The sequence below is a fragment of the Protomyctophum parallelum genome (genome assembly GCF_964188405.1).
Source record: "Protomyctophum parallelum genome assembly, chromosome: 6".
Lineage (NCBI taxonomy): Eukaryota > Metazoa > Chordata > Actinopteri > Myctophiformes > Myctophidae > Protomyctophum > Protomyctophum parallelum.
Genome location: NC_139701.1, coordinates 41,282,736 through 41,295,241, shown reverse-complemented (window position 1 = coordinate 41,295,241; position 12,506 = coordinate 41,282,736). Strand labels below are relative to the sequence as shown.

Genomic DNA, 12,506 nt, shown 5'->3' with positions numbered 1-12,506 from the left:
ACAATGAAACGGATAAATTCTGAACTGAATTCTGAAATCGGTGTTACATTTTTGTACACTCGGTTACACACTAGCATTTTGAAATGTGTGGGTGTGTGTGTGCGGTGTGGAACAATTTAAAATGTATTACTAAAAAGTAATACTTGGCCGGTGCAGAGGGTTTTCTGATGCTCCGAGCAGGTTTTTTGGGACCGATCACCGATTTGTTTTTCTCATGATCGGCCGATACTGGACAGGTCCGATACCGATCTTGTGCGTAAGGGAAGGAAATTTGAATATTTCCAAAATTATTATATGTCAAAACCCATGTCAAAACTGTTCCTGTGTGTGGGGAGGAAGGGGAGAATGTTTAGGCCTGTCACAAAAATGCAGATATCTAAAACCATTTTTGTCTCTTCATATAGATCTCCAGCCCTGAACCAGACAGACATGCCTGCCTTCCGCCAGGTGGGAGAGAAGCAGCTTCCTAACCCTGTGCTCTGCATGGCCTGGTCTCCCAAAAGAGACCTCATAGCCCTCGCCAACACCACCGGAGAGGTAGGCCTGCTCACTGTCGCCACTCATTTCAGCCTGTATTTAAGCAATAAGCCACGAGAGGTCTCAGGTTACCGGGTATTTTTCACTGGCAGACCCGACGCGCACTTATTGCTTTTCTAAAACGGTTACAAACATATAGCAATATTAACCTAATAAAACTATTAAATTCACAAAAGTAGCTACGCTTTGCTCCACTAGAGCGAGCCACATCACTTCCTTGTTTTGCTGCAAGTAGCCTATGTGACGGGAGAATAGCGCTTGATGTCTTTACGGGGCTGCCTGGAGCCACACATTCACTGTCATATGAGCCGGGCGGTGCTTTGACGCCCGCACGTCATGTGTTTGTAAAGCAATCAAGCGCTCCCCTTCCCCAGTTCAGTTACAAGGCTGCAGGATGATACAAAGTGATTGAAGGAGTGGGTTATCGGTGAAATTTACACCGGTCACGTGACGGTAACCAGCCAATCAGAATGAAGTATTGGGACTACCCGTTTTAGAATAACCCATTTACACCTGAGGACGATTCTACAAAAATAAAAAAGTATTTCTAACAGTATTTCTTACAGTTTTTTGAAAAAACCTACGTTTCTATGTCAGTGGTGCTGCAGCTCAACCTTTCCATGTCAAGGAACGGAAGCAAAGATTTGAGTTAAAAGCGTTTGCTCTGAAAGAATATATATTCAAAGATTTGCACCACTCTTTAAATAAAATAGCAGATCTACAAGCTCGTAGCGTGGCACTCTGTGCACCGCTATGAGCTTGTAGATCTGCTATTGTGAGCTTGTAGATTGGCTATCTTCAGCATGCGCCCATGTGTAAAATCACTTGTCCATCAAGGCCCGCCAAAATACATTTTATGATATTTAGTCGAATTGAACACTAAATCATCTCAGATGACTAAAATGGGACTAAAACTATTTTATTCAAAAGACTGACTAAATCAACACTGACGGGGAACGACGGACGCACCGAGTAATGCATTTCCAATGACAGGCGTGCGTTTATTTTAGGATTAGTTGAGGGAGCGAGTCTATTTTCACACTTAACGCAGCCGCTCGTGATTTTCAGAGCATGTTTATTTCAATGATCAATCGATCAATTGTCTTCCGACTTAGATCCATAGAGCCAACGTAGTATACTTTTTAAAGTTGAAGGTATATTTTCATGAAATTGTTTCTGACATACTTTTCTTTTTTTTTAATTCCAATGTTTATCATTCAAATCCTAGTGTTTTTGCCATTTATTTGGGGGGGGGGGGGGCACGCTTGCAATATTCTCCCGACCCACCAGGTGAGGCCTCAGAGTCACTGCTCTGCTTGACACTATCATTTGGTTCCCATCTCATATTTATGTTCTTTTTGTCTTGATACTGTTGTAGCTGCTGCTTCACCGATTGGCCAACTTCCAGCGGGTGTGGATCTTACCACCCAATGAGTACACGGGAAAGGAGATCACTGCCATTGCCTGGAGACCCGATGGCAAAAGTAAGAGTTTAGAGTTAACCCATTCTGACCTGAGATCAGATACTATAAATGTCTTCTACATCCTGACAGTTTTCTGAAAAAGCTAATGTTTCTATGTCAGTGGTTCTTCGATTAAAAAAAAATAGCAGACCTACAAGCTCGTAGCGCGCCACTCGGTGGCGCGCTACGAGCTTGTAGGTCTGCTAATTTTTTTTAAATCGAAGAACGACTGACATTTTTTAGAATCTGATCTCAGGTCAGAATGGGTTAATCAGACCAGCTTGTAGATCTGCTATTTTTCAATAGCTAAATAATGCTAATTAATAATGTTAATGTTAATGCTAACATTACATTATGCTAACATAATGCTAACACCAAAATGGGTTCCCGCCCAAAATGGGAGCCAAGGAATGCACATTGGAAACATCCTACACTGCCGAGATTGTTTACCTGATTACCTTTAGAGTATACGCTGAATAATTTGGGCTTTTGATCCGTGAAAATCCGGCGAAATTTTTTTCCTTCGTTTGTTATGAACCGATCGCAACACCCTCCATCTTGGAGACCCTCCTCCATGACGAGTTGTAGTCCGTTCATTTGCATTGGCCTCAATTTCCCAGAAGCCCTAGCAGCCCACAGCGTGTGTTGATTTCCGGTTTTCGTCATCAAAACGAAACCATCCAAGTCTCTAGCTCCGCGGCAAAAACTGAGTTTATTTTTATTTATTACAATACGGTGGATTAAACACATAAAACAAAAGGCGGGGAATGTCGTAAAAAGCACGCATCGTACCCTGGATTAAACAATTCGCGGCAGTCAAACTGTTTTAAGGCCTGTACATACTCCAGTTTTAGGTGATGAGTGCTTATCACCGTGGCGTGACGTCATGTTGTAGTTTTCGGTGTTTTTTATTATTGTTATTTTTGTGTGAACCGGTCTGGACTCTGGAGCGGATGATATCGTTACGTCATGTTGTTGTAGTAGTAAACTACTGTACAGAGGTTCGGGGGAATACTTATAAAATACTTGACTTAATGCAATAACGATACTTCAAAAACGAGCTATAAGAATTATACATAATGCTGGATATAGAGATCACACTAATATATTATTTTTTAAATTCATATCTTTTAAAATTAATGGATATAATAGAAATTCAAAATATTCAGGTGATGTTCTCTGATCATTTTGTATTTCAATCTGTGGAGTAAAACTATGGAACAGTTTGCATGTGGAACCAGTTCAAAAGAAGATATAAGAATGCATTATAAGAGGTATAGAGAGGAAGAGTTACAAGACACAGACATATCATTTAGATAATTGTACTTAGGAATATATATATAATATGCCAAATGTATGTATTATATGAAATATATAAAGTATTATTTATTGATAATATGATATATAGAATATAATACATTATAGAGCATATACATGTTTATAAATATATATGACTTCCACTATTACATTATTTAATGTACTTAATTTCTCTGTTGTGAATTATTTTTTAGTTTATACCATGTTGGTATTTATGTACTGACGTCAAGCGATGACGCTGAAATAAGTTATAAAGGGCTAGGGTTATATAAGTTTTTTACTTCTCCCTACTCCTTTCTGAACATATAAAAGTAAAAAAAAATATATATATATATATTTAATGTTTTGGGAATATTATTGTATTTGTTTCTATATTGCACTTATTTTAATTATTTGACTTTTTTGTCTTTTATCATGTTCGGAATAAAGTTTTTCATTCATTCATTCATTCATTCATTGTTTTGTAGTCTTCAAGGCAGGAAGAATCATCCGGAACTTCCTTTTCCCTCAAACCGGAAGAATAACAATAAAAGCTCTCGTAGCCTGCAGCTTTTATTGAGAAAAATCAGTTTGAGGGGAAGGGAAGTTCCGGAAGATTGATGACTACAAAACAATACTACAACATGACATATCGATATCATCCGCTCCCGACCGGTTCATAAACCCGAAAAGGAATGCTGCCCAGGCTAGGGATGTGCAAGTCTTGGTAAAGTGCATTTTACAATCGACAAAGTTCAAGATCTTCGCCTATAGGCTGGGATCAGAATATACTTGGAACGTTTGACTTGAACTCCTATGCTTCATGTCCAGCTACCAACTTTACATCATCCATTATATTGTTGACAGAGCCCTAGTCCCTCCACATGCCAGAATTGTGCCTCCCAGTCCCGGCAGAGTAGTTCCGGAGCGATTCCAACGGATTGTGTGGCCCTGGTAGTGGGTCTGATCGTGGGTATAGCTACTGGGACGTACCGTAAGTCCGGACTTGATCGCCCCGGCTGGGTCACACCCGAGTGAGGGGTATGATGTTCGCGAGACCCGAAACCCCTGATGACCTTGGGATATACATCACTGAGGGATACGTCCCAGGTGCATCCAAGCAATGCATTTTCATTCTTGGCTCTTATGCGTGCAAACCGCGGGCTACTGAAAAAAAACAACCCAGTTTTGTCTCTCTCAAGGGATGAAAAGAAGTTCCATAATAATTGTATTTCCCTCCTCCCTCAGTCCTGGCATTCAGCCTGGGAGACACCCAGCAGGTGGTGCTGTGTGACGCGGAGAAGGCCGAGATCCTCCATGTGTTCCCCGTGGAAACGGCCGCGTCCTGCATGCACTGGATGGAGGTGCTGGAGGAGAGCAGGTCGGTCATCATTTAGAGTCGACTAATATGTATTTTGGAGGCCCTTGATGGCGTCGTATAATGTCTCATTTTTACACTTGCTGAAAATAGCCGATGTACAAGCTGCGACGCGTTGTGAGCTTGATCGTGAGCTAGATCTGCTAGTGTAAAATGACTGGATCTCTTGTCCACTCTAGTCCCTTCCTAATATTTTAGTGTAGTTTCTATCTGTTGACGAAATTGTCAATACGTTTAGCTTAACTTTAGTCATAATAGCTTAGTTTTCATTTAGTTTCCATTTAGGTTTTGTCAGTGAAAAAAGGTAGTCGACGAACATTTTTCGTCCTGGTTTTAGTCGACAAAAACAACACTGGAACCGCACGGTTCCCAGTTCAATCCCAGGCTCCCCCAGAGTCAGTGTCAAAGTGTCCTTGAGCAATACTCTGAACCCCTAATTGATTGCTACCCGATGTGCATGTTGGTGCCTTACATGGTTTCCTCTGGCATCGGTGTGTGTGTGTAATGCACAATCTATGTAAAGCGACGCTATATAAATTCACTATTTAAACATACAAACGAAACAAAAAAATACATAATGAATATATATATATATATATATATATATATTAAAAAAACAGTAATGTTCAGCTAAAAAAGAGACACAAATGTACAGTAACATGCACAATAATATGAATGTTTTTTTACACAGTGCCCTCAGCTCATTCTACACCTCCGAGGATGAATCCAAACTGTTCCTGCCCAAGTTACCAACACTTCCTAAAAGGTAGGAATATAATGTTTTGTATCATTATGTTTAGGTCAGATCATATCGGTGTTCTTTCTATCGTGTTAGATTGCTACTAATTGCTACCACATGACAGCAATTAGTGCAATTAGTGTAATTAGTGTAATCGTCTTCTGTTGTGCCTTTTTGTGTCCCATGCAGCTACAGCACAACATCAAGGATATTCAGGTAGGTGCATCATGAGTGAAGTAACCTGACTCTGCCAGATGGGGGCGGTATTGAGTAACCATGTTCCTCTTGGATCTGGCAGCGTCAGGTCATCAGTGAAGCCCATCGACGCAACGCCAGTAGTTCATTACCGCTGTATATATATAGTTTATTTTAGGAATGTGCAATATTGTCATATTGGCCCGATATCCGATATTAATTGCAGGGTCTAATTGTGATATTGCAAACACACACGTGTCCGGTGGTAGGGTTTACCTTATACACCTTGTTGTTAAATAAGTAAGTAAAGTGTATTTGTAGAGCACCTTTCACAGACAATCACAGTCATAAAGGACTTTAACCCATTTTGGGGCGGGAACCCCTTTTGGTGTTAGCATTATGTTATGCTTTAGCTATTGAAAAATAGCAGATCTACAAGCTCGTAGCGCGCCACCGAGTGGCGCGCTACGAGCTTGTAGGTCTGCTATTTTTTGAAAAATCGAAGAACGACTGACATAGAAACACGGCTTTTTCAGAAAACTGTCAGGATGTAGGAGAATCTGAACTGAGGTCAGAATGGGTTAAGTGATGGTGGGGGCTGCCAGTTGCCCATGTAAGGCCTAGGCCTATAGGGGCAAAGCTCGCAAAGGCTCCATCACCTTGACAGTACGTTTTAACAGCGGGCGAGCGTCGGCCCGACACATCGGCCAAATTGCCCGTCATCGCCCCCCCCAAAAAAGGAAGAATTATTTTTATTTAACTTTTCGACCATCGCCCGTTCGCCTGCTATATCGCCGATATTCGCCGGGGTCCCATATAGGCAAATTAATGCACTTCCGGAAATTGGTCTGGATGAGGATTTGGGAGACCACCTGGGTACATACGGTTGGAGCAGGTCAGACATGTGATAACGATAATATATAGTGACTGTTTGTTTCTTTAGTTTTTTGCGTGAAAAATGTTACTACTGTGACTATTATTAGCATATAGTTTTGCTTGTTTAAAAAAAAAATAATAATAATAATAATAATTGAATATTACATTGTTCAGTAGAATAGGCATGTAACGATATATCGTATATCGCGATATATCGATATTATATCCCGACGATATGTATCGATTTATAAAAAATATTTATCGATTTTCAAACCCCCCCCCCCCCCCCCCCCCCAAAAAAAGCTTTGGGGGAAAGATTAATCATAAAAATAAATAAAAATTGTCATTTGTCTGGAAAATCATTGTGTTGAAAATATCGTGAAAAATCATATCGTGAACCTCATATCGTGATACGTATCGTGAGTTGAGTGTATCGTTACATGCTTAGAAATAAGACACATGAACTGTTTTGTTTGAAAACCTGTAAAAGGGGTATACGTATATATTTTCATTTTTATTATTTTAAGTTAAGTGACAAAAGGGTAGACGTAATAAGCCTAGGCTTCAGTCCATAGCTTTTTTTTTTTTTTCTTTTTTTTTTTCCAGAATAAGAAAAAAAAAACTGATGAACTAAGAATGTTTTTTTTGTATGAAAAAACCCCCCTAAAAACTAATAAACTAAACTAAACTGTGATTCTGGGTGCAGCAGGCGTGCGTCAAAAAGAGAAGTGTGTTATTAACGATCTATCGGGCCTAGTGAACACTACACACTGTGTCTGCTGCGTTCACCACTGAAGGAGATGAGCACAAATCGGCTCTAGCAACTTCGCCGATGCCCTGCATTGTCACCAGAACACTCATTACGACACATCATTAATGCATCGTGACATCGCCAAAAGATATCGGGATCATTCTGACATCCATCGGTTCGATAACGTCGATCCGATACTCAGATATATTTGTTGCTGCATTACTAGTTGTGTTGTAGTCGACTACAGTCCCGCCCCCTTTCAGGACGACGCCAGGCCCAGGAAATGATTCCCAATGCATTTTCCCCCATGGACATTTCAAAAGGTGTTTATTTAAAGATGGTTACGCCGCGGACAAAGCCAACTCGAGTCGTGACAAGTCATGACAACAAACACAATATTTTGGACCAAACATATAATTACAAAGAAGAAAAACAACAACAAATGTGTTTTTTTGTCTTCTTTCTAATTATTTGTTCGGCCCAGTTTTTTTTGTTTGTTGTCATGATTTGTCACGACAAGAGTTGGCTTTGTCCGCGGCGTGAACGTCTTTAAATAAATATACTCTTTGAAAAGTCTATGAGGAAAATGAACGGGGAATCATTTCCTGGGCCCTGGCAGGGGGCGGGACTGCGACGCTCTATACTGTGTTGTCGTCATGTGGTATCCATTTGTTTTTTGTTTCAGTGAGGAGAAATCGGATGAGATCTTGAATCTTCTTGGTGAAGTCAGGTAGGTGAAGCGTCGTGTGTTTGCAGGCCTTAGACAGACAGACAGACAGACAGAGTGTGGTTTTCTCTGCGAGTCAGACTGAACCCATGCTGTGTGTGTGTGTGTGCGTGTGCGTGCACAGGCTGAACATCCTGGTTCTCGGAGGAGGGGACGGCTTCCTGGAGCTGTACGCGTACGGAATGTACAAAATCGCCACTCTCGCCGGGGTAAGGCTCTTCACTTCACTCTCTCTCTCTTCACTTCACTCTGGCCGGGGTAAGGCTCTTCACTTCCGTTCCAACAACCAACCAACCATGGCACACAATACAATAGCATAAGCCCCTCCCCCTGCCTGCCCCGCCCCTTCTGAAACATTCAACCCCATTCTGCGCGGGAACCCCTTTTGGTGTTTTAAGCGTTATGTTCATACTTTAGCTTTTGAAAAATAGCAGATCTACAAGCTCATAGCGTGGCACCGAGTGCCGCGCTATGAGCTTGTAGGTCTGCTATTTTTTGAAAAAGTGTGAAAATGTGCTGGGAAATCTTTGAACGTTTTTTAACTCAAATATTTGCTTCTGGGAGGACATATTTTCAGATGGGGGTTCGGCGGCCAATTTACATATATTTATATATATACATATTTCAGAAAACTGTTTGGATTTAGAAGATTTTTTTTTTAGAATCGGCCTCAGGTCTAAATGGGTTTTATCCCATTCTGGGCGAGAACCCCTTTTGGTGTTGTAAACATTATGTTATACTTTTAGCTGTGAAGTGAGTAGTGCAACATTGCACTGCTCACTTCACAGGGGTGTGATTTTTATTATTATTACAGTAGAAGTATTTTTCTTATGAAAGCAGAGAGTCTTATGTTTCATACGGTATATAGTATGTATATGTCGCTATAGGCCTTATTTTGTGAATATTGAGCAGTTCAGGTCCATGTCTTAGTCTTAGTTATCTCTGGTGGGCACAAGCTGAATTCAATGACCAACTAGAAAAAGTGCCCTTCTGGGCACAGGTCTCCACCAGGTTATCCACAGATCCGTGCAGTTAGAGGTAAAAACACTTTTCGGCCAGTTATAGCGCCACCTTGAGGCTGAGTTGAAATTGTTCATGTGGCATTTCGTCCTCGGCCTAGTGGGAATGTGCGTGCACAATTTCACGGAAATCACGCGATGTGTTCATGATTTGCAGCATTTTGTTTGAAACAGAGCACTCTGGACTTTGGAAGCCAATCTTAACCAATCAGGATGGAGTCTGAGAAATCTGAAAGACCCGTTTCGTTGAATGGCTCTAGAGAGACTGTGTACTAATTTGCGTGATGTTTGGACAAAATCTGTAGGTGTACTGTGAAAAAACTTGTTTTGCACAAAGCGGCCTCCTGGTGGCGCTATAACAGGCCGTTCTGGAAAGTTTGGGGCAGAGGTTCATGGTTGGCATCCAGGGAGTGTGTGTGCAAAATGTGGCATCGACCGGGTTAACGGTGGCCGAGATTAGCTGTTCACGGACGGACACACGGACGGACACACGGACGGACGGACACACGGACGAAGTGCAAAACATACTCTCCCCACATGCCTTCGGCCTGGTGGAGACAATTACTGTCAAACTGTATATGTGTACAATGTGTACTGTTTTCCTCCTAAAAGTAGACATTCAGGGCTTTCATTCGGTGTATGGTATGTATAGGATAGTATTTGTGCTCATATTTATATCGTTCTGTCGGTCTGAAAAAACTGAACTGAAATGTCTGTCAACTTCAACCTTCCATATCTCTGCTGTTTTTTCAAGCGAGCAGCGTGCCTTCAAAAGCAGGTGTTAGAAAAAGGTCAATATCTCCAGAATGGAAGATGGTAGAATCATATATATTTTTTTAAATTGAAGTGGACATGTTTGGCTTTCTTTTGATTTATGCGATGTGATTCTCGCTATAAGAGGCCCCTCGCTGTGGGCCCCTAAAAAGTTCAAAAGTCCAATGTTAATCGCTTAGCACCAGCAATCCCCCCCCCCCCCCCCCCCAAAGGTTCCGGGCACCTGCCGCAGCCTGAGCCTGTCGAGCGACCTCAAGTCGCTGTCGGTGATCACGGACGTCCCGCACAGTGCCGGCAAAGCAGAGATCTGCTACATTCAGGTAATGGCTTTCATTTTCATCCCCATTTTGGGGGACGGGAACCCCTTTTTTGGTGTTACTGTACATTACGTTATAATTTAGCTATTGAAACATCGGTGGCGCGCTACGAGCTTGTAGGTCTGCTATTTTTTTTAAATGTAGTGGAAATTTGGAATATATATTTTTTTCAGAGCGAACGTTTTTAGCTCAAATCTTTGCTTCCTGGGGGGGGGGGGGGGGGTCCCTGGAACAACATATTTTCAGATGGCGGGTCGGAGGCATATTACATATCATTTTTGGGGTCCTTGACATGAAATATTGAGCACCACTGATACAGAAACATGAGGTATTTCAGAAAACTGGAGGATTTAGAAGATTCAATTTGCGACGTCAGGCCTAAACGGATTAAATGCTGTGAATGGCCGATCTACAAGCTCTCGCACCGCGTCATGGTTTTGACACGTTGTGGTGAGCTGGCCCGATCTTCGGTTTTCTCCACACGACACCGTTGTACGACGAAACGTGAACGAGGATTAAGACACTGGGCATGGTGAGTCAGTCTCCTCTTCCTCACTTAGAGGCATACTTCACACCCAGAATAGATTTTACACCCCAAAAATAGCAGAATAACATCAGTTACACGGTACATGGTGAAATGGTCAATGGTGCATTTATATAGCGCCTTTATCCAAGGCGCTTTACATAGATTTGTGTATTTACATTCACCCATTCACACACCGATGGGGGAGGGAACCATGCAAGGCACCAAGCTGCACATCAGGAGCAATTCGGGGTTCAGAGTCTTGCTCAAGGACAGTTTGAGCACTAACTCTGGGGGAGCCCACAGGGTTCGAACTAGCAACCTTGCGGTTACCATCCAGCCACTCTACCCCCTGAGCCTCAGGGGTAGAGGGCCCATACACGCCCATACACGCCTCCGTGAATCCTTGAATTCACGGAGAATTATGTCGGGCGGCTGTGGCTCAGGAGGTAGAGCAGGTCGTCCAATGATCCCTGGGTCGGCGGTTCGAATCCCGGCTCCTCCTCCTGTCCACATGTCAAAGTGTCCTTGGGCAAGACACTGAACCCTACATTGCCTCCAATGAGTCGGTCGGCGTGAGCTCGCCACCGTCGGTGTGTGAATGTGGGAAGTGAGGACGCTGGCGTCGACTGTCCGCCGCTTCACCTCCCAATGTATGAACCATTGTAAAGCGCTTTGAGCACTTGGAAAAGCGCTATGAAAATGCAATTCATTATGTCACAACCTTCCTTCACGTTGAATGTAGACTGAATGAAGGGGGGTCAAAGAATGAAAACAGCAAAGGCTACTGTATATCAACAACAACTGTTCATAACAGATTAAAAGTTAAACATATGAGCTCTCTCTGTCAGCTGCCTCTGTGTGGCGTGGGAGCAGTTTTTTGTAACACTGTCACAAGTTCTGAACATGAGCAATACATTGTTGCTGTGGCCAGTGATGAAAATAGGTTTTCAAACGTAATGAGTCCCGGGATGCAGGGATGGTCTTTTAGATGAGTCCCAGGGACATTTGATGAGTCCCACTTCAACGACGTTAGAAGTCATATTTTGCAACATTTAACTCCCATTTCATTTTATATGGTTATAATGTGGTTATATTCATGTAAAAAACAGAATAAAAAAATGATTATTATAACTAAAGCTAGCAAAATAAACTAGAATAAAAAAACAGTACAGTAGTACAGCAGTGCATCCCGTGGATGCAGAGGTCGTTGTTTTATTGCGTCCCTTAACTATGAACTGCGTTTTGGGATGCAACCAATGCACCGTCTCTGTTCCCGGGAGCCATACCGTATACGTTACATAACTTACGTTATGTTGTAGTCTCGTTTGTATCAGGCTGGAACCTCCAAACTGGAATCGGAATGTCCCAAAATAATTCCCTGCGTGATATTTTTTTTTAGGGCCTGCCCAATAAAAGCCAAGTGTTTTCAAGTACTTCTTAGAATAGTTTGTTTGGTATATCCATCCTAGAGCGGGTCACACGCAATACTTCGAGATGTAGTGGAATAGAAGTAAAAGTACTAGCAAATAAATACCAATTTGTTTTACTTAAGTACATTGCTTAACCCATTCTGAACAGGAACCCCTTTTGTTGTTTTAAGCATTATGTTTATACTTTAGCTATTGAAAAATAGCAGATCTACAAGCTCATACGAGCTTGTAGATCTGCTATTTGTTTTAAACCGTGAAAATGGTGCAAAATGTGTTTCAGAGCGAATGTTTTTAACTCAAATATTTGCTTCTGGGGAGTGTCCCTGGAACAACATATTTTCAGATTGAGCTCCGCAGCCAAATACAGATAATTCCACAGGTCCTTGACATGCAAAAGGTTGAGAACCACTGACATAAAACAGGAGGTTTTTCTGAAAAACTGTCAGGATCTAGAAGACATTTTGTAGAATCGTCCTCA

The 12,506-nt window shown here is 41.9% G+C and overlaps 1 protein-coding gene across 1 annotated transcript in view; it reads left to right on the top strand.

Moving 5' to 3' along the window:
* The window catches only part of anapc4 (anaphase promoting complex subunit 4), a 33,949-nt gene that overhangs the window by 2,038 nt on the left and 19,405 nt on the right, over positions 1-12,506 (top strand). Inside the window, exons 2-9 of the mRNA XM_083767744.1 lie at positions 405-537; positions 1,916-2,021; positions 4,545-4,677; positions 5,366-5,440; positions 5,603-5,629; positions 7,921-7,965; positions 8,087-8,171; positions 9,968-10,075. Of these exons, the coding sequence (XP_083623870.1) occupies positions 430-537; positions 1,916-2,021; positions 4,545-4,677; positions 5,366-5,440; positions 5,603-5,629; positions 7,921-7,965; positions 8,087-8,171; positions 9,968-10,075 (687 nt within the window). The 5' untranslated portion in view covers positions 405-429. The remainder of the gene's footprint in view (positions 1-404; positions 538-1,915; positions 2,022-4,544; positions 4,678-5,365; positions 5,441-5,602; positions 5,630-7,920; positions 7,966-8,086; positions 8,172-9,967; positions 10,076-12,506) is intronic.